Source organism: Anoplopoma fimbria, chromosome 24 (assembly GCF_027596085.1).
Source record: "Anoplopoma fimbria isolate UVic2021 breed Golden Eagle Sablefish chromosome 24, Afim_UVic_2022, whole genome shotgun sequence".
NCBI classification, from domain to species: Eukaryota; Metazoa; Chordata; class Actinopteri; order Perciformes; family Anoplopomatidae; genus Anoplopoma; species Anoplopoma fimbria.
The window spans coordinates 19,837,816-19,861,221 of NC_072472.1; the positions used below are offsets into that span (position 1 = coordinate 19,837,816).

Consider the following 23,406-nt stretch of genomic DNA (forward strand, 5'->3'; position numbering starts at 1 on the left):
CATTTCATTGAAGAAATTCAAGAACGAACAAGCAAACAAAAAATCCTAAAAGAAGAATTAAGCGGTAAAAAAAACCCCCAAAAAACACCACACAGCCTGAGAGGAATTGCTCAAAACAAAACATTACAGGGAGCATTCACCAGGAACACAGAAACACAAAATGAAACAGTAACATGACTGACTTCATACAGTGAGGTGGGACAGAAGGCTGGGGGCAGGAGTGTTGCTGCTTTTGTGGAGCCTGATGGAGCATGTCAGCAGCCAACTGGAAGTCTGTATATTTATGTTGCATGGCTGCCATAACTGCTTCTTCCCCACTAAGATATACAGAGAAATACAGTCATTATCATCTCAATCAGAGAGAAAAAAACACCTATACACAATATAAATTCACATCATCTAAAAGGACAATTCCAGTTTATTACAACATACAGTGGGTACAGAAAGTATTCAGACCCCTTTAAATTTGTCACTCTTTGTTTCATTGCAGCCATTTGCTAAAATCGAAAAAGTTCATTTTTTTTTTCGCATTAATGTACACTCAGCAACCCATCTTGACAGAAAAAAACAGAAATGTAGAAATGTTTGCAAATTTATTGAAAAAGAAAAACTGAAATATCACATGGTCATAAGTATTCAGACCCTTTGCTGTGACACTCATATTTAACTCACATGCTGTCCATTTCTTCTGATCCTCCTTGAGATGGTTCTACTCCTTCATTGGAGTCCAGCTGTGTTTAATTAAACTGATTGGACTTGATTAGGAAAGGCACACACCTGTCTATATAAGACCTTACAGCTCACAGTGCATGTCAGAACAAATGAGAATCATGAGGTCGAAGGAACTGCCCAAGGAGCTCAGAGACAGAATTGTGGCAAGGCACAGATCTGGCCAAGGTTACAAAAGAATTTCTGCAGCACTCAAGGTTCCTAAGAGCACAGTGGCCTCCATAATCCTTAAATGGAAGAAGTATGGGATGACCAGAACTCTTCCTAGACCTGGCCGTCCAGCCAAACTGAGCAATCGTGGGAGAAGAGCCTTGGTGAGAGAGGTAAAGAAGAACCCAAAGATCACTGTGGCTGAGCTCCAGAGATGCAGTAGGGAGATGGGAGAAAGTTCCACAAAGTCAACTATCACTGCAGCCCTCCACCAGTCGGGGCTTTATGGCAGAGTGGCCCGACGGAAGCCTCTCCTCAGTGCAAGACATATGAAAGCCCGCATAGAGTTTGCCAAAAAACACATGGAGGACTCCCAAACTATGAGAAATAAGATTCTCTGGTCTGATGAGACCAAGATTGAACTTTTTGGCGTTAATTCTAAGCGGTATGTGTGGAGAAAACCAGGCACTGCTCATCACCTGCCCAATACAATCCCAACAGTGAAACATGGTGGTGGCAGCATCATGCTATGGGGGTGTTTTTCAGCTGCAGGACGACTGGTTGCAATTGAAGGAAAGATGAATGCGGCCAAGTACAGAGATATCCTGGAAGAAAACCTCCTCCAGAGTGCTCAGGACCTCAGACTGGGCCGAAGGTTCACCTTCCAACAAGACAATGACCCGAAGCACACAGCTAAAATAACAAAGGAGTGGCTTCAGAACAAGTCTGTGACCATTCTTGACTGGCCCAGCCAGAGCCCTGACCTAAACCCAATTGAGCATCTCTGGAGAGACCTGAAAATGGCTGTCCACCAACGTTCACCATCCAACCTGACAGAACTGGAGAGGATCTGCAAGGAAGAATGGCAGAGGATCCCCAAATCCAGGTGTGAGAAACTTGTTGCATCATTCCCAAGAAGACTCATGGCTGTACTAGCTCAAAAGGGTGCTTCTACTCAATACTGAGCAAAGGGTCTGAATACGTATGACCATGTGATATTTCAGTTTTTCTTTTTTAATAAATTTGCAAAAATTTCTACATTTCTGTTTTTTTCTGTCAAGATGGGTTGCTGAGTGTACATTAATGCGAAAAAAAATGAACTTTTTCCATTTTAGCAAATGGCTGCAATGAAACAAAGGGTGAAAAATTTAAAGGGGTCTGAATACTTTCCGTACCCACTGTAGGTCTTATTTCATTTGTTCTTGGCCATCAGTCCAATTAAATATGGCAACCTTGTACTCACCAGAGTGATTGAGGAGATCTGGGAACATAGCAACGAAGTCGAGCCACATAATGAAATAACTAATTTCTTCATAATAAAATGAAATTAGTTATTTAATTTTATGAAATAACTAATAACAATTTCTCAATGCAAGTTACTTATGCTTCCTAGAGTATATAAAAGTAGGATGGGAGCCAGAGCCTTCAGTTATCAAGTTCCTCTTCTGTGGAACCAGGTTCTAGTTTCAGTCCGGGGGGCAGACACACTCACCACTTTTAAGAGCAGGCTTTCCTTTTTGATAGCGCTTATAGTTAGGGCTGGTTCAGGTTCGCCTTGGTCCAGCCCCTAGATATGCTGCTATATGCCTAGACAGCCGGGGGACTACCTAGGATACACTGAGCTCCTCTCTCCTCTTCTCTCCCTCCTTCTTTATGTATTAATCTCCTATTTATGCACATTATTGATTTTGCTTCTTCCCCAGAGTCCTTGTGCTTTCTCACCTCGCAGGTTTCCATGAATCGTGGTTATATCTGGACTGTGGTCGTGCCTCCTGCTGTGGCCCTGCTGACACCCACTGCTACTACCACTATTATAATTAGTCACATTACCATTACTATTCCCTATATTATTATTATAATTCTACTATAGTCATTGCTGCTGTTATTATAAGTTGTTTTCATTTTTTAGTGAGCCACAACCACATTGATTTGAATAACTGAAGAAATCATGACGATGGTGATTCAGCAGAGATGTGGAACCAGGCTACACTTTATCAACACAATCTAAACCAGTTGTTCCCAACCTGGCGGAAGAATCGGAGGGCTTGCAAGGTGATTAATGGGGTAAGATAGAAAGAGCTGGCCTTTTTCAGCAACGCACTATTGTGTGTCATTGGTTGAATTGGTCTGTGAAGAGGGTCCAAAGTAAAAATATTTTTGTTCAAGGCTGACAAGGCAAGAAGGCAGGAATCCACTGATTTAAAGCGCTTTATCTGGAGAGTGCACCTGAAATGTCAGCAAGAACTCCTCATTACACAGGAAATTCTGAGGCTTAAGATGAAGCAGGGGGTCAGTCTGCAATGTAAGATGGATGTCTACAATGTAATATTTTATCATTCTCCTTTGTTTACTCTTCCTAATAAGTTTCACTAGCTTGTTTATTTGATCTGTCTGATCACCCGACAGATCGTATTTTGTAATGTTGTGAGATCCCAGCAACTTATTTGCGGAGGTGTCTCCCTTTTTTCCCCGTTTAAGTTTTTTTTTTAGGGAGTTTAAGGTCAGAGGATGACAGAGGATTTGTGATTTGTGATGTTAGGCTATATTAATTAAATTGAATTGAAATTGAACTTGAAAGTACTAAAAGGAATGATGACCAAACCTACAGAACGATACAAATATAAGACCCATGTTGTAATAAACTGAAATCATACTTGAGATGATACTAAGATGTATATTGACATTTAAATTAAAGCTGAACTGAAATGTAACTTGATTACATTCACTCTGCCTTCCTTTTTTGTGTGTACAGATTGTCTCACCTCTGTCATCCCATGTAGCACAGCCTGAGTTCCTTTAAACAGGGTGATGATTCTCCTCCAGTTTCTTGCTCTCCTCAGATGTCCCCACCTCCTTCTCACCAGTTTTCCAGCTTCCTTGTCTGTGTTGAATACAAAATTCCAAATAAACTTCACATCCTTCTGCAGTCGTCAGGCTACAGCAGGCCGCTTACGCTGTTCAACATCCACCCATCACATGCTTACGTCTTCTCCCTCTGCTACGTGATCGCTTCTTTGACATATTGTGATCTTTTCAGGGCAGACAGGAATGTTTGCTCAATCTATTGTGAGTGTGGGTGAAAACCTTGGCCACCTTCCTTATGATTATTATTTGATTGATTGTAATCCACCAAGCAGAAAACAAATTCAGGTTTGCCTACCAGCATGTGTTCGAGTGTGTGTTTTTTATACCTTGCATTCTTCATGTAGAGCCAGTAGATGAGTCCCAGCAAGGCAGCACCTATGAGGAGCCCTACCACCACTCCCACTATGAGTTTAGCCTGGTCATCTGAATCCTCCGGAGAGCCTGACAACATACAGCAGCACTGCTTTAGCTGTGGGACTAAGACTCACACAGAAACATTTCTAAAATAATTATTTGAAAGACTGTTTAAACCTAGCTGTGATGAGAAAAGAGAAATCGAAGTCAACACATGTAAGAGACAGCCAGGGTCCCACCACCTCTTCAAACTCTAGTTTATACTAAAGCAATAAAGTGACACTTCATCAGCCAACACGTCATTGCTTCGTCTTGTGTTAGTAGTTGGACAACGTGTTCTCGTTGTTACTATAGCTACATGAAACCAGACAGAGTAAAGCTTTGCTTACATTCCAAGAATCATGAGCAGCACTTGATGTAATGTTAGATATTTTGGAGATGATGATGTGTTCCTTTTATAGAACAGGAGAGGTTCATCAGTGTGTCAGGGGAGACGAGAAAATATAACAACTTACTGTGACTAACATTCTGCTCCATCACATTTAGCAAACACCCAAACTGTGTTAACTTTGTTCAACACAGCTGTTCTATAAATGCTAAAGGGCCACTGATATGTGTGCATAGTTTCTTTGTAACACAGTATAATTGGAGGTTACAGTGACTTGTTTTGTTGACAGGAATTAAAAAATGTCAGGTGATGAGAGACTGTGCGCAGCTACAAATCACCAGAGAACATGATTACTCATCTAACAGTTTTAAAAATGAACCATATGTATCTACACCAGCTATGCTGAGTGACTAGTGAATATTCTGTCTAATCTACTGATGTTTAATTACCAGGGGACCATATAATGTACTTTAAATAGAAAATGCTTTGACTAAATAATTGCCCATTATCCATGTGTATGTAGTACAGTGGCACATAGATCTGACTGTCTGTTGTCGTCATTTAACACAACTATGCACAGTCCTTCAATTATCTGACACTGCTCATAGTCTGTCTAATTTCATGCTAATCCTCTGCAGGACTAGGCCAGTTTGAAGAAGAATAATGAAGATGGGAAAGCTGAGACAAGGAAGACAGTATGTCTGCAGATAAAATGATGAAAGAGGCTCAGTTTATGCATAAAGAGAAAGAGGTGAGTGTTGGGCGCATAATCGGAAAACAGTTAAGTGAACTTTGCCAGGATAGCAGGTTTTACCCCAAGAAAGTAGTTTGATATATATTTTTCAACAGAGCCTCCTAAGAAAGTCTAGAAAGTAAAAGATAAGGGCAAAAGAAAACAAAATCTTACCTTTTTCCTCATTTTCCTCCTTAAAAACTGAAATCAAACATAAATAAATTAGAACTCATAAAAACAAAAGGCAAATCAAACATGTAAAAACTGTCTGTCTAAAATCTGAACAAAACTGTGAACTGATCAAAGTGGAGTAAGGCCTGGCCAGGCCTCCCAACAAGCAATATATACCTTGGAAAGAAGAAAGCAACAATACATTCTTAAAGCAACAATTGACTATGATTTCAGAGCATATTCCAGGCAGTGGCTCTTAACTGCAGGGAGACAAGGGGAGATGGGTTTAAAATCCCAACAGGAAATTCAGCCAAAGACGGTGAAGGAGGAGAGACAAAGGAAATTACTATTATCACAGATAGAGAGAGAGAATGAGGAGGAACAGCAATAGCACAGAACGAATGCATGACATGATACTGCTGTAGCATTTAGCCTTTCCTTAAATAATCCTCTTTGTTTTCTTTCATTCGAGTATCCACAAAGTAAGGATTCTGTGGAATAAGTGTGCCTACACTGCCATCATTTAAATGTTCCACATAGGCCAGTTTGACTATAAATAGGTATATATGAATTGCAGGAAATAGAGCAAGTGTTCTCAAAGGAAGAAAAAAGAACTTAAGGTGTCTCAATTTTCAAGTGCTGTCTTTAACAACAACAACAACAACTCTGATGGTATCTTCTCACTCAACCCAGGTGATGCATCATTTACCACCAACACCTGCTTAAATTGACTTCTTTACAAGGGACTATGTACAGACACAGTGTGGTTCTATAGTCCATGTGGATTCATTACAATATTAATCCATCACGAATGCTCCCTGATGTGTTTTTTTCTTAACTGAATGGCTTTTTGATCACTTGCCCTTGATCTTTGGTCTCCTTTATAATGACAAAAAGAAAATCTCATTTGGACTCATTTAAGCTAAGGTATCCATTGGATGATTTATGGTGGAGTCTAACAAAATGTATATGTTGTCAAACTGACAACAGAAGGAGGAAGGAAACCCAGTAATATAAGACTTAAAACATATGTGAATTCACTTCTTCATGGGAGTAAAGCTGCAAACAATAGCAGTGTGATGCAGAAAAACATCAATATTTTAGCTATTTTGACAGCCTTGTAGCGCTCACTCCCCATTGTTCAACCACAACGGCGCTCTGACGGGAGATGAAAATGTGAGAATACTGCTGACCACAATTTAAAGTTTTCACTGCTGACGTGTGTTCCCTGCCAGATGTACAAATATCTCTATACTTCTAATCCGATCCATATATTTAATATCATTATATTTATAAAAGCCCTCATATATACTCTGTTCTTGTGGTTTAGATTCAAGATAGACGATAACAGAGCTCTCACCCGAGCAATTTGCATTGCAGTGAGGCTTTGAGTTAAGATGTTGTCCTGTTTCATGCAACGCTTTTTTTCTTTGGAACAATGATTGCAGTGTTATAAAAAGCAGTCATTAATAAAATGAGGTCAAGTCACACTGGCAGTAAGACAATCATTGAGTCACCAGCAGCAGTTTGTTTCCGTTTGTTTTACAGAGCAGAGCTGCAGAAAAACTCTGTGTGTGTATGACAACGAGGTTATTGGCTGAGGAAAGCTGTCACTATCCAGCACATTTCTTTGATTCCATGCTTTACTTTCAAAGCCTTGCACAGAGAGTTAAGCTTTCATTTTTATTTGACTAATGTATCTCTCTCTATTTGCAAGTAATGCTGCCTCATTAGCCTGATTAGCCCCATGCATGAACTCAAAACAAAAAAAGGCAGTACCACAGCGAAGCATGTGAAAATATGTGATTCGTCTCTTCAATGCTGTATAACGTCAGTTTCTCCGCTACACAGAAGTTTCACCGCGTCTCTCATTTCCAACAATTGGGAATATAAAGCCAGCTAACCAAACTGCCGACATGTCTTAACTTACCAGAGGACACATTGATGGTCATGATATCTTCTCCCAGCTTGTTGGTGACGCTGCAGGTGACTGTCAGATTCACCTTGGGGATCACAGTGATTCTACGGGTGGCCTTGCCGTTAGTGTAGGATCTCTCTTCCTGGAGGCACAACGAAACGCAAAAACACCGGTTTCAAACATCTCAGGGAGATTAAAAAAAGCGCTATACAAGTACAGTCCATTTACCATTTATAGGATATTATGTATACAGTTTGTTGCTCAACAGGTGGGGTGATGGGAAGACAGATACTGGGAAGAAAATACTGCAAATGTCCACATCAGAGCGGAGTACTGAGCTCTGCTGCTAGCAGTGAGTGCCAAATGCAAACTTATTGTGAATGCAGACAAAACCTGAATCTAACAGAAACATAATGCTGCGTTGTTAGAGCATGACCTGCTCATGAACATCTTGAGAAGTACATTATTCAATAGAGGGAATCACGTTCTGCACTGAGGCTGAACCCACACAGTGTTGAGAAGTTGTCTCAGAGACTTATTCTCACTCAACTGCAACTGATTGCATAATGGCTCCAGCTGTTGCCTGTCAGAGAGGTTGCTCTCAAGTTGAAATACATTACGGCTGCTAATACTAATCTGCACTAATACAAAGCCTCAATGAAACAACACTGTGCGGATGGCTGTCATGATGGAGCAACAGTAGAAAAGAGGAAAACCTCAACAGGAGCTCTCTTCAGGCACAGGATCCTTGGAGAACACTGCACTGTTTGCTGTTATCAACAGCCACGACAGCCATGATGGTGATGTGTTCACCTAGTGAGTCTGTGTGTGTGTCGTCATGGCCAAATGTGGGAACTACCACAGAGGAGGGTTGGAGTACTTGCCACGTGTTTATATGTCTGTTGACAGCCTTTGTGACCGCGATAGTGTCACCAAGAGGAAGTCACAAAGACTTAGACAACTTCACGAAATGTAGTTGAGATCAAAATGAAGGCTGAGTTTGAAGATGGGTGTGGTCTGAGCCTGGACCCTGTAGGGGGGTAGGAAGTGGGGAAGGGGCCATTGCACCCCCCACCTTACGCTTCAGCGTGGAGGCTGGTGGGATCCCATAACAAGATGCTGCTTTATTTTCTCTACTAGGGATACTAATCACACACACACACACACACACACACACACACACACACACACACACACACACACACACACACACACACACACGCTCCAACACTTACATTTGTACTATTGATGCTCCATTGGAAGTTGGGTTCTGGAACCCCCTCAGCCTCGCAGGTCAGAACTTTGTAATTGGCATCATCAGCACGGTGTTTGGTCAGACTTGTGATCACAGGCTTTCCTGATGCAAACACATAACAAAATGTTATGAGCACCAGCATTTTCCAGAAAAAACCATCTGAAAACAGGAGAAAGCAAGCCCCTGTGCACTTTTTAACAACAAGAAAAGAAGATTAACTATAAAAGTTAGAAGTTAGTGTTCCATTCATTCCACCCAGGAGAGGACAGCAGTCTGACAATGACACACACACACACACACACACACACACACACACACTCTAACTCACCTTCTACGACCAGTTCAAAGCTCTGATGTCGTGTGAGGCCTGTCATGGAAACCTCACAAATGTAGAGTCCTGCATCAGCGTAGGTCAACTTGCTAAACACCGGCTCCTTCAGTGGCTTCCCATTCTGAAACCAAACAAAACATCTGCAATTTAAATGCCACAGTCACAAACAATGAGTGTCATTTTCACTTATCTGGCCTACCAAGTACAGCCTGAAAATGTAGGAACACAAGATGTCAGTTACATCTATCCGTTTTATCTCTCCTACGACCACTTCTCCTGTTCAGGATATACAGTAACCATATTGCCAATATTTCAACAGCTTTTTCTTGTATTAATTTAAGATAGATTTAATTGACCCAATACATCTACTATATTTTACTACTACTTCTACTGCCGCTCTACTTTTGGTTTTAGATGAGCCTTTGAAGCAATAGTTTCCTGTTAAGAACTGTGACGTTGTTGTGAATTGCATTGTGAACAGTATTCAGAGGATTAAATAGTAATTTGCCCAATAATATAATCACTTTGCTTGCTTTCCTTGTCTTTTAAAATAACGTATTTTAATTATTGTAGTGTAAATTTGCAAGAGGTTGGCACTTAATAGGTTAGGTTATATAATTGTTATATATTGGTCTTCATTAACTGATGACTTGTACAGTTCGGACTGTAAGGTATTGGTTTGCCGGAAAATATGACCACCTTACCTAGTCATTATAAATTTCCTATATCACTATTTTGATTCTAAGAATCTAACTGTACACCCTTCTTGTTAAATTTATAAGATATGATATTATAGTGGTACAACTGTTTGTTCTGCGATCTGGAGGCCAGGGTTCATGCCTGACTTTTACTTTTATAACTTTTTGTTGCTATAGAAACGTTGTTTTAGTCATCTTATTTATTGTAATAGGTTGATGATTTTACAAGATCACATCTTAACAAAAATCCCCTCAAACTTTCTAGAATAAATATTTTGGTATGAAACCATACAAAACCAGGCTGTGCCAAATATGCTTTTATTCAATTCATCTTGATCATAGATTCAAATTCAGTGTCTTTCAGACCACCATTGTAATAGCCGTAGACTGTATTAATGGAAGTAATAAATATTGGCGTCAACAAAAGGAGAAAGTGGTCACAATTCATATTTTTCTAATTTAAATACACTGTAAATACAATTTGAATTACATTCATGTTAAAACTGAAATTAAATACCTAGTTCTGATGACTATTCTTCACATTACATCACAAACATCACAGATCACATCCTAACTATGGTAGACACTCGCAGCACTTGCACTGCTTTGATCTGGCTTGACTCTTGACCGATTGGTCACAGAAATTTTGGGCTTACTGGCTATGCAAAACAGAGGGAGGGGCTCATTATCATAAGGAAAAACGACTTTAAAACGCAGTTTTTGACTGCTTTGAAACGGCATAAAATACGGCTTTTTAAAGTCCATGGGTAAAGCATCGTAAACAACGGCACTTTCTATGGTTGGAACAGTTGTAACATAAATCATGTGAAAATAGAGGCGTTTAATGGCACTTTCAGCTTTCCATACCTGTTAAATGCGGCGCGTGGCACAAGAGAGGAGCGCAAAGCCAGGCTGAGGAAAACAATGGTTTTGCGAGACATGTTTCTACCGACACATCTCGGTGTGATCGGCCCCAAAATCTATCACCCCCTCTATAAATGCAGTGTTAGGCTGAGCTCTCATTCAATAAATGTATTTACAACCACCGTCCAGCTCCTGAGGGGCTGAAGGAAAAATGAATCATTTACAGTATGTAAGAGTTCAGAGTGAGGTTAGTTACTGGCTTCACTTTGGTTTCATTGCATCACTTCTCTCCCATCGATGTCAATCTCTGGACCATTACCTTTGTCCAAGACACTTTAGCGTCCCCCGAGGCGCTCTTCTCCATCGTCACGAACAAGGTGTCCCCTACTGCCTTCACAACCTTCCCATTGGGAGTCAGACTCAGGTCCATGTCTGAGAAAGGAAGACAGAAAGAGGACGGATAAAAAAACTGAAGTTGAAATGGGGTTATGATTAAAATTGACAGAAGAACCAGCGGTAAAAGAGATCTCTGGGGTTGTGGGTGTGTACGGAGAAGTAAAAGAGAATTTACACAAATATACATATGTTAAACTATAGGAGATAATCTGGCCACTGGTTTCTGTCTATGGCAGGAAGCTACGCTAACTAGAAATTCGGAATAGGTGTTACAGAATTCTAAGTGAGCAGAAAAAAATTATCTATGAATAATATTCAATACATAACTGAATAGAGTTTTCAAAAACTGAATAGTTCATGAGTAAATACAGAAGGCAGTATAAACAGCATACATTTTAACGACAAACTGAGAATTAATGATAAAGGAATTGAGATACTATACACATCAGACAGATCCACATAAGATACATTTATGGAGAATTAAGGTACAGACGAGAAGGGCTGCGGTCGTATTTGGATCCGTTGTGTTTTTTGTTTTTTTAGTAATACTAACAGCTCTGATGTGGTGGATGCAGATTGTTGACATAGATAAAAGCAGAGTACAACGAGCGGCTGTGGCACATGAGGTAGAGCGCTTGTCCCGTAACCACAAGGTTGGTGGTTCAAACCCCTCTACCGGCAACATGCCGAGGTGTCCTTGAGCAAGACACCTAACCCCAAGTTGCTCCCCGGGCGCTTCATTGCAGCCCACTGCTCCTCCGGGATGGGTTAAATGCAGAGAAATAATTTCCCCATTGTGGGACTAATAAAGGCTTAATTATTATTATTATTATTATTAAAATTTCTAATGTCTCATTGTTAAAAGTGGATTACTTGGATTGTGCCTGAAAAATATGTGTTTAGTGAAAATACGTTTTTAGTGTCCCACTCATTAGTACCCCATCTATAAAAACAATAAACGAGTGTGCATCATAATATTGCCATATATGATCATATTGTTGTAAAAGAGAAGCCTGCTCAACCCTGTTGAAGGAGAGACTGAGTTACCCTCCCCCTCAGAATCACTGCTCCTGAGCTGCCTGAAATGGCTCGATTGAATTCTCCCCTTCACTTCCGTAACTTTATGAGGTCATAATGTTACAGAAGTGACGTAAAACTCCTTCCGGCTAGTTTGGCCCTCAAACAACAAAGAGAGAGATGGAGCTGGAGCTCCGGAGGAAGAGTTTTTTGAAATGTGAAACTTTGACCAATCACAACAGAGCGGGCTAGCTGACCAATCAGGGCAGACTTTGTTTTCTGGAGGGAGGAGCAAGCGCTACAACGGAGCATTTGAGAGAGGGTGAGAAGAGGTGCTGCAGGACAGCCAGGATGAGAACAACAGGAGGATTATGAGCATTAACGCATGTAAACGTGTTGTAACTGTAACTTGAGATAAAAATATTTACTCTGAAAATAGCATAATAGGGCCTGTTTGAGATGTGTAAAATGCACTGAAGCTGCAATATGGGACCTAGAGAAGGGACTTATTCTTTATAACAGGGGTCTTCAACGTTTTTCAGGCCAAGGACCCCCAAACTGATAGAGAGATGGAGCAGGGACCCCCTACTATATATATTGTATACAATTGTGTTTTATATTAAACTGGCCTAGTGCCATGTATAAACATACCTTGTTATTGTGCATTCAGTGCTATTCAAATAATACACAGGTTCATATATTCATGTTTTTAGTTTAAACATGTGCAAGGTACAGTGAGTAAGGTGGCCGTGCCACTGCCATTTATAAACATACCTTGTCAACTAATACCAATGCCAATATCAACATTGTCTGTCAATTGCATGATAATCGTTCATACAAGCTATTCAAATTGATGTTTTTATTTTAAACATAAATGTGGAAACGAAAATGAGTGATGGCCTATTAGTGCCACTGCCATGCATAAACATACCTGTTATCTTGCATACTGAACTATTAAAATAATGGACAGATTCATGTTTTGTTTTTTTAAACATACATGTAGGGGGACAGTGAATCCTCAAGCCATGTGGATGGCACACATAGGCCTAGTCCCACATTAGTGAGATGTCTGACCCACACAACTTATCTATCCTTGGATGGATGGAGGCTGCAATCTTGACCTGTATTTGTTTTTCAGGTAGGTGAGTGAGGAAAATCCACTTTATGTTGTTAATGTGTATTTAAAAACATTTCAATTTGTGGGGAAAAAATTGTGGGGGAAAAATATGAAAAATTGTCTTATCAACCAAAAAATTCACGACCCCCTGCAGTACCTCCGCGGACCCCCTAGGGGTCATTTCTGGGACTGTGTGTGTGTGTGTCTTGAGGAAACGTGCCCTCGCAAATTTCTTATTAGTTCTCCTCCTTCCAGGCTGGGCTCTCAAAGTTTAAATTTGATTACCATTACCCTGCTCCCATGACTTTATTTACAGTGAACGAAAGTGCCTTGTTATTTAGAAGGAAATAAATTTAAATCAGGGTGCGGCGGCTATGGCTCAGTGGATAGAGTTAGTTGTTTAAACAAAATTCCTGTTTGAACTTGACGATTGTAATAAAAGTTTAAGAGTATGGGGGAGTTTTGGAGGAGCAGCCGTGGCTCCAGTAAAGGGCAAAGCGAGGACGACTGTTGGTGTTTTTTGTCTTGCCCTTGTTGTGGTACAATGTGCTAAGGCTCTGCATATGTCACAAGTACTCACAACTAACGACGATGTTTTGGGAGGCCTCCATTTTCTCGTTGTTAGCCAGGGAGCATTTGTATTCACCCCCAGCTTCTCTACTGATGGCGGCCAAAGTGTAGGTGTCCGAATTTTCCACCAGCAATTTCTGGCCCTGGTGCAGAGAGAAGAGCAGAAGGAGGGAGAAGAGAGAGACACTGTTAGCTTCTGTCATTGTGATATAATATCTAGAAATGAGAAAGAAAGGAAGACAGAAGACAGGATAAAGACAGGAGTTATTTCTTGTAGAGATTCACTTAATAAATGAAAATGAAATACTTTTATAAAGTCAGATCGATATTGAACCATCATATCTAAATTCTAGCTTACTATCTGAATAGTATCCTTTCCACGTTCAAGACAACTTCAAAAGAGGAAATTCAAATTTGTGGTAAGTGGTAATGAGTGTCTCTGACTGACCTTGATGTGGAAGTTGAAGGAGCTGGGTGGGGGGTTACCATCAGCGTGGCACTTCAGCGTCACGTTATCTCCTTCTACAATGGGTCCCTTGGACATAATTTGGAGGCTCACCTTTTCTGAGGGATCTGAGGGGTTCCGAGGACAGTTGAGGGGAAATGGAAAGGAAGAAAAGCACGTGTGTCAAAGCTTCACAGACAATAAATAAATCACTTTCACACTGGATTAGTTCAACCTTCAAGCAGCTCAGATACACTAAACAATCCAATAATCTTCCATCACATTTCTCTCAGTCTTCTGATCAGCCAAGTGTGGAGACCACTCATGCTTCTGAACAGTGAGGCCAATGCAGGCCGGTGCCTTATAATTGCATTATTTCTAATAGCCAGCAGGGGGAGACCTCTCTGGTTGCATAGAAGTGTATGAGAAAATGTCCTCCAACCAATGGGTGACATCACAGTGACTATGTCCACTACATACTACGTCCACTTCTTATATACAGTCCATGAGACCACCCTGTTTAATCAGGACTAAACTACAGTCGCCTTAGTAGCTTACAAATGGAAATTCCCCCATGAACTTGCTACTGCCAAGGCTTCCAAGATCCCTCCTTTAATTTAGTGAGCCGAGCTTCCCACTCCACCTGCTCTTCAAAAGGTCAGGGATGTGCGTATGAGCATAGAAGGTTAACTGCCTTGAATTCCCCCAAATCCTCAAATTATGAAAATCCTTTTGCCAACCGCAGCGAAAGCTCAGCCAGCACATGGTTCACTGCGTCGCCATTATGTGCAGCTTCCAGAGCCGTTGTTCAACCCTACACACCTCCATGTTCTCAACCTACAACTATTTCGAGGTAGCACTGGCCGAGACCGTTCCACATGTGGTGAAAAGAAAAGTCATCCACACACCAAACGAAGCACATGGCATTTTTCTTCTCATGTTCCTTTTCTATACAGTACTGAATTCTTTTTTAATGCATTAATATCAAATCCGGCTCGTCATAAAGCTGTCTGACACCAAACAGTAAATTAATACATGTTATATTATATGCAGTCTATTGTAGCTTGATGTCTTGCAGCGTCCTACGTCAATATAAATGTATTATTTATAGTCATTAGCTATGATCAAGCATGGAGGGCTCCAGGTTTATTCTTTGTGAATACAACAGCCAGTTGATTCTGCATTAGATTTGTTTTGTGTTTTACTCATGACGTCTCTGTGGCTACACTGAAGGTGTCTTGGAAGAATCCCCTATTTCAGAGCTTAAAGTTCTCTTTACAATATATATGATCAAACAAGAATTAACGCTGGGGATCGGTTGTATGCTCCTGCCAACCAGTCAAGTTTCAATTTACATTCCGAGGCTGTCCAAAATCATCATTACTTTATCATTTTAACTTTTAGGCATTTACGTGAAATTGTCATAATTACTATATGAATCCTTTACTAATAGCTAGGTCACAGTGTCTTAGACCTTTGAGCACTAAAACCAGACAATCTTTGACTCCAGGTGGATGTTTGTGACAAATTTGAAGAAATTCCCTTCAGGTGTTCCTGAAATATTGTGTTTATGAGAGTGGTACGGCAGACAAACGACCCAGAATCATAATTTAAAATGATTATGCCTCCAGCCCCAGCTGTCGCCGGCGCTGAGGCAGAACAAAAAAGTAATTCAAATTGTCCTACTGTTCTAAGGCAGATTCATACTGAAACTTCATTAAACATCTCACAACTGGACTAGCTACGTTCCTGACCGACTTCCTTCTCTATAAAATTGATTTGGCTAATCAGAGCAGTTTGCAGGGTTTAATCGGAATGTTGCCACTCACAGCAGGTACCACATCTGAATTAAGGTAGCTGCTATTGTCAGCCAATCAGCCCAGAACTGAGAGGATTTTATTCTGTTCATTCAATTGAACAAATTCAACTCAGCCTTTAAGTGCATTAATCTGAAAGAAGCTTGAGCATTTTTCTTGTCTTGAATCGCAGTGTGTTTGGTGTGTGAATAATTTACAGGGAAGTCTATCTGAAGCATTTTACTTTTGTCCATTTCAGACATTCAGCTGTTGCTGTTTGACTGCTGACAGTGAGTGTGCTACAATTGTCATTGTCTTCCTCAAGAGCATGCTAACATTCATGGACACAACTTGATAGACTGCAATTTTCTTTGTGAAAATATGCAAATTCTAAATAAATTATATTTCTATCAACTTTTAATAGGATGGTTGTAGCCACTTCTTTAAAAAAAAAAAACATTAAGGAGGAAAGGAAGTGTTTATCTTTTACTGAAATTGGAATATTGGTTGAAGAAACAGTTGGAACTGTTAGCTTGTCCTCATCCTGAACAAGAAAGGCTGTAGGCTTATGTGAGGAAATATTACTAATATTTTATGGTGTTGTCAACAACATCAAAAAATCAATGTGGGAATTTTTTGGGTTTAACCTTTAAACTTCTTTGACTATATTGTTGCAGTTAACATTTAAAAAAATATAACAGGCTGACTTCCAGAAATACATTTTTTGATTGGCATTTCTGTGTGCACACAAATGTGTGTGTGAGTGTGTGTGTGTGTGTGTGTGTGTGTGTCTGCAGTGGCTGTTGGTATAAATCTTCATTCCCTCCTGTGCAGCGGTGCTGCTTCTCTTCCATTTCAATTGCATATAACCTTGGTGCAGACCTTAATTACAAAAGGACAAATACAGCTAAAAGTGCTGTAAAACCAATCAATATTCAATAGTGTCAGATCATAAAACAAGTATCACTCTACAACAGATAGAACACTCAATCCTCTCGACAACTTTTTGTGTTTCGGCCGGTAGAACAGGCAGAAGGTGTAATACAGCTATGGAGCCTGGGTGCGTCGCTGTTTGCCACTTACAGTGAATGGGAAAGGGCTCCAGCTCTGTGTTCTGACTGCCCAGTTTATGTGTGGACACACAGGCAAAGACTGCCACAGCGTCCTCCTTCGAAGATGCATACTGGAGGGTGGAGGAGGTGGTTGACAGGCCTGTGGCTGGATCCAGCTTCATGCTCGGGTTGATCACAACGGCTGAAGAGAAAGGGAGGGCCGGTCAGATGACAAACACACACAGGAACACAGCATAGCTAGTGTTGTAAGCGTAGCATTCAGACAACAATGTTGCAAAACAGCCTTCTCTGGTTGAGCAGCAAAACCAGAATTGTTGTATTAAACCATTCCAGGTGATGGAAAGTTAGCATGCACAGAAAAGTCTTGAAGACCAAGTTGCCTTTTAGGAACACTTCTATGATCTTTACTTTCAGGCAAACTCACGAGCCAAACTTTTACATAATGTTTATTCCATCTGTTAATGTCTGCTCCAAGAGTTGGTCCAGTACAAATGAAAACAGTGATACAAGATGCTGTATCATATTATTGCATAATTCAGTGACAAGTCAACATTAAAATACAAATTCTATTGTCTTGGGTAAATACTATACACTATGATTTTGTTTTCACTCTTCTGCCGCTGTACAAAAACACCCAGGGGGATCTCTGTGTGACAGCATCTAGTGTGAATCTTGGGTAGTTTCTGTGTGTGTGTGTGTGTCATTGTTACCTTTCCCATCCGCTACCAGGAGCTTTCCATTCTTTGTCCATGTGATTGTAGCTGCAGGGTTTGCATCGGTCACAACACATGTTCCCACCTGAACAAAATGATAAAACAAAGTCTGCACACTTCATTTCATTTCATTTCTGCTTTGAACTGAAAATGAATCAAGAATGCAGGAAGACTTGAAAGTCTCATTTATTTTATTTAAACTGCTTTTTATCAGTACAGAAGCATAGATATGTTTAAAATAAAAAAGGAAATCAGCTCAAAATACCTGCCATTAGCAGCTTCACTCTAAAACCCATTTCAGTGAAGCCCTAGAGTTGTATAATGTAGCGCCTGCTTTCCAACATTAGCAGGAGTAAGTTGGACGTAAGCCATAAAAGACAAAAAACCTTCTCATTTAGGAATTAATTTGTTTTTGTGTTCACAAGCACGCTGTCCCACTATCTCAATTCTGCATCTTCAGGAATGAAGGTCACCCACGGTAGCAGAGATACGCTGTGTGTGAACCCGACGATGAGTGAGTCATAAGAACATTCTTTCTCCCTATCCAGTACTACCGCCTGCACGTGAGTCACTACACGTGTCTCTGAGTCTTCTATCAGGACATTATACAGAATATAATATGGTTCATAAAAGGTTAAATTACATCTAGTCCTTCTCTCTCATTGAAATATCCAGAATCTATGAATGTGCATATTGCATATGCAATACTAAAAAGTTTAACTGCTGGAGATAAAGTGTGTTCTACTTCACTGAAAGTCCATTATTAGTTCCACATCACACTTGTGGTACCAACGTGTTAAACAGAGATCATAGAGAAACAGAAGAAGTGAGGGATCAATAAGAAAAATCTATTTCTGTCCATCTTTTCAATCAGCTTGTGGCAATTTCTTGAAATGTATTGAGAACAATTACATTTCTAGAGATAAGGTAGCATTTCATTTATCTTGTACTCAAATTCATTGTTAGCCAGTATAACCAGTCTTCTACTGTAAGTACAGCAGCTCCACATTATCAGGACTGCTGTCAGTAACGTTCACGACACACAGATGTAGAATTGCCATGTTCAACACTTGGAAATAATGTTTTCACGTGCTGTAATGGATGTGTACCGTAGTAAACATGTTTATCACCAGGTATGATACGTCACCTGAGCCAAGTTGCCCCTCAGCAACATTAAAGCTTCACTCAACTGGTACTGGACTACAGATCAACATGCTGACTGGCAGTGCTACAGCTTTACAGCCAGCTGATTTCTGGTTGAGCTTTGACTAGTGATGGGATGATATGGGATTTTATCACAATAAAAAACGTTTAATCTTTAAGAAAGTCACACTGCTGGTATTTTTTATATTTATTTATCCTGTATTTATGCAGAGGGAAATTATGAGTGATGAATTTCTGTTTTTCACTAAGCAGGACGTTCAAAAAAGGAGTCCTCTGTGATGCAATAAAAAATAGTTTACATAAATCTATGTTGAAGTGATTTATGTTGAAATGATTAAAATTAATCCATTCATTCTAACAGAGAATGACAAAGTAGGTGGTATGTATCTATGCCTGTTCAAAACACTCGCATCAATAAATTCTCAAATGCTTTATAGCGAAGCCAGTTACAGAGCAACTTACAAACTCATAGACCCGGAGTTACAGCAAGTAACTACCAATAACAACTAAATAAACCCCAAAATGTATGTTTAGTGTCATTTTAAGAGTTTTAGCCATATTTTGATGTTCATGGGGCTAATATCTTGAATCCAAATTAATTTGGCCAAGATAATAATGACATGAAATATTTATATGGTCCCATGCCTAGCTTTGAGCCAACCAAATGAACATCATCAGCATTTCCATTTGCACAATAACAACAAGTAATAAGGTGAATCAGCATATGTTTTGTAAAGAGGTTATATATCTCCATTCTGAACATCAGAATGGTATTGCTTTTTTCAGCTTGGGTCTTTTCAGCTGGCCGGCAGCACTGATCAGTTGAAAATGCCAGTAGGTGCAGAGCTATTGTAACTCAGTGTCTGGAATGCAGTGCACGGTGGAGCTTTATGTTCCGTAGACATCCCTACAGGTACATTATGATAACTATTTAATGTGAAGTAGAACAAGTCAGGAGCGTATTGCAGATTTAAGAGAGAAGTGTGTGTGTGTGTGTGTGTGTGTGTGTGAATATATGTGCATGCACTGTGGCTTTTATTGTCGGCTGGAGAAGTGCAGGAGCACCTCTTCAGCTTCCCTCCGTCGACAAATTACAAAGGCTTAAATTCCACAGTGTCAGTTGTGCTGCGCATTCTTTATTTCAACAAAATGCACTGACTTCAGCCAGTGTACTGTATAGTCTGATCTAACAGGCCAGGCTGGAGAGTGCAATACTATTCAACATGACCACGGGAGGAAAATAGATGAATGTGCAGTCTGAGTCAGACAACAAAAATTCCCCTGACAACCATCCATCATCAGATAGTGTACAGTAATACAGACTAAAGAGCTTTTAACATACTGTAGCTTCTGGAGGAGAGCTCTGTTTAAATGACTTACCATCAGGCGAGCACAGGCTCCCATCCAAGTTCAATGTGTAGCTCCTCTCTCCCACTCAGATCAACCTGACCATAACGCTGACTTTGTCCTAATGCAATATCCATCACATTCAAAGGAAAAATAAATGCTCCATCTACTCCTTCTTCACCCCCACGCTCTTTAAACGTTTTCAAAACAGTCTGACTGTGTGTAGTGAATGTAAGTGTAGAATGCACACACCACTCCTTATACTAACCCATAGTGGCGCTTAATATGTACTAAGGGTAACTGTGAAGGAGTAAATCAGAACACAGTAACTGTTGGAAAACATGACCCTTTGTAAGTCATTACAACACTGTAATAACCCTTGCAGGTGTCACACTGTCATTTTCAACCTAGCTTGTGTCTCAGTGAGTACGTGAATAGAAGAGTGTAAAATAACACAAAATTCCCAGACGTACGCTCATAGCCGCTGTGTCACTTTCACTCCATTAGCTTGGCACAAGCACTACGATAGAGAAGCTGTCTGGTGTCTTATGGCAAACCACATATCACATAAGAGAGATACACACGCACACACACAAGTAGTTAGCACTGTTAGGTTAGCTGCAAGCTGCCGGTTGAGACCGGATGAGAGGCAATAAAAAATGCGTCCACTCTTGTATATAGCATCTTAGACCAATTTGTTTTTAAATCCCCCAGTTTAGTATTTACAATCAGTATTTGAGCCAGTAATAAATGGTTTATAACACAGTATAATGTCAGTGTATTTGAGCCAGTAATAAATGGTTTATAACACAGTATAATGTAGGGGGAAGAAGATGTAAGGCTTAATGAATTTGTCAATAACTAACCCTCATATAAGCAACATTTGTGAAAGATAATCTATGAAAACATAGTAAAACAGTTGTAATAATATAAAATGTCCTCTTAGGAGAAATTATAATTGATGACATATACTGTACATCAATAAATATATTTTAAAAAAAATATCTTTATATCTGCATAAAATCTCTAAAAAGTAAGTGATAAACCATGTAATAAAAGTTTATGTCCTTATTATAAAAACTAAATGGCCAAGATATAAGTGTTCTAAAAGGGTTTAAAAATATATAACATGTCATGTCTTTAAATTGTTCTTTTGAACACATAAATTGTAGTCCAGGTATTAAGAAACATACTGGTTTTGTTTTTTTACCTGAAAATGAGCTGTAAATGCATAGTAAACTTTCCCTATGTCCTTGAGACACTGCAGAAACCGCCCGCCTGATTTTTAAGAACAGAATTTTGTACAGTATCTCCCATGAAGCGTCTGATATTGACAACTGAAATCAGCAGCATGGCTTACTTTACGTCTGTATAAAAAATATACACGGTCTGACTTTTGTGATCAAATGAAAATGTAACCTTGCCTAATCCACGGCTGAGACAGTTCAGACTTGCTGCATTCTCCACCACTCAACATGACACTTCCCACTAAATTGGAATTCCACTTGAGTATGAAGCAGCCGTGCCCTTCATCATCCCTCCTGCAAGTTATCAAAACTGAAATCCCTCTCTTCCACACCCACTTTTTTTCTTCCTCTAAATCTCTCCTTGTCTCTCTTCCCCTCACCACAAAATGCTCAAAGCTGTTCAACAGAACCAGATTTCTTAGGAGGGAATACAGATGGAGGCAGCAGCACTCCGTTGATCCATAATGAATGTGTATATGTGGTGGAGTAAATGTGCGCTGCTTGCTAGAGAGAGAAGGCAGATGACCACTGTGAATGTGTTCCTTTCATAAGTTGTCCCCTTTTTTTCAAAAGATACTTATCCAGTGTGTGTGTGTGTGTCCAGATTTGAAAATAAACAGCAAAATAAGGAGTGGGTGTTTGACTATGGATGAAAGTTAGTGCAGATTTTTAAATGTATGCGTTGTTCTTAAAGCACACATTTGTGCACATGCTTGTCACAGTCTGACATGTGTAGCGGTTGTGCATTTCAGTGGTGTCCAACAAAATAATTTGAATAGCAAACAAGAAGAGTCATTTTTATAAAGAGTTCAGTCAACATTACTCTGACCGCAGCTGAATCATAAATCTCATATCAACTACTCTACCAGACTTCCTCGAACGCCTCAGGCTGCTTGGACTGTGTATTCTCCAACATGTCAGCATCTTTCGTGTCCCTGCCGCCCTCATGGCAACTCATTCAATACTCTTAACATGTTTTCACAACACTTTCTGAGCAGTGTGCACTCAATTTTTACATTCAGCACATGACACTACAGGGGAAAAAAAACCACAGCCTTCACACGCATTCACGTGTGCAGAATTCATGTGGTTGGGCAGGACGGCCTTGCAACTCCACAGCACAGAACATTAAAATGTAAAGGCTGTAGTGAATCTTACCGTGGTCGTCTTGTTCTTCTGCAGTACTCCAGACTTGTCCATAATCTGAACTGAAGACGGTTTCTCTGCAAACACAAACGTTTTCAGAAAATTCATGTTTGGGAATCACAAAGAGTGGCTCGGGAGGATTCTCATGGATGTCCTTCTTCATACTGTCTAACTTCTAAAATGTACAGTACTGAGGGGCACAGTGAGCACAAATATGTAACCGTCAACATTCAGCACCTGGCTACTAGAAACCCTGGTTCAACTAGCTGGAAATGTATTGTGTTATTAATATTCAAGCTGTAGGACAACATTTCAGCTTGTCCTCCATTAACTTACACCTTATTCTCTCTCTAAGACCTATTGAGCCTCTTTCGCGCTTGAGATGGCAAAGCCCATGAGCAGGTAATGGGCAGTCTTTGAAATTCTAAAACTGTATCTTCTAATGCACAGGGGGTAAAAACAAGAGACAAACCCACAGTAGACAACATTGAGTTTTGATGCAATTTAAACCAAGCTGCTTGTTAGGAAACTGCTTCAATATGTCTGCATGCATCTTTAAATACGTTTGACAATGTAATTGTTTTTGGTTATTTGAGTCAGTGCTATTGATTTTTTTCTCTATTTACATCTTTGTAATTAAACCAAACAATTTTTGGTGACATTATTCACAAAATGTAAAATATGATCAGTCTGCTTGAATCTATTTATTTGAAAAGGACTAAATATTTACACAAGATCATTCTGATGAATGCATTGAATAAATATTAAAGTATTTGTAGCCCTGCATTCCCATTCTAGAACATAGAAGTGTACTGCAAATGCATTTCTACAATACAATGCTTCAAAATGTGATCTATCAATGTTATATATTTGCAGGTTTTGTATGATGAATATTGTGACAGTTTGAGTGCTTCTTTTA

At 39.9% G+C, this 23,406-nt stretch overlaps 1 protein-coding gene across 1 annotated transcript in view; it reads right to left on the reverse strand.

Annotated features, from left to right (window-relative positions):
* Positions 1-280: 280 nt before the first annotated feature.
* Positions 281-23,406, reverse strand: part of alcama (activated leukocyte cell adhesion molecule a) — a 55,468-nt gene continuing 32,342 nt past the window's right edge. The window contains exons 4-16 of the mRNA XM_054626052.1: positions 22,500-22,564; positions 17,581-17,668; positions 16,881-17,051; positions 14,005-14,129; positions 13,567-13,699; positions 10,776-10,888; positions 8,892-9,015; positions 8,544-8,665; positions 7,321-7,450; positions 5,394-5,420; positions 4,071-4,185; positions 3,642-3,760; positions 281-317 (exon numbers count right to left, since the gene is read on the reverse strand). Of these exons, the coding sequence (XP_054482027.1) occupies positions 3,676-3,760; positions 4,071-4,185; positions 5,394-5,420; positions 7,321-7,450; positions 8,544-8,665; positions 8,892-9,015; positions 10,776-10,888; positions 13,567-13,699; positions 14,005-14,129; positions 16,881-17,051; positions 17,581-17,668; positions 22,500-22,564 (1,298 nt within the window). The 3' untranslated portion in view covers positions 281-317; positions 3,642-3,675. The remainder of the gene's footprint in view (positions 318-3,641; positions 3,761-4,070; positions 4,186-5,393; positions 5,421-7,320; positions 7,451-8,543; positions 8,666-8,891; positions 9,016-10,775; positions 10,889-13,566; positions 13,700-14,004; positions 14,130-16,880; positions 17,052-17,580; positions 17,669-22,499; positions 22,565-23,406) is intronic.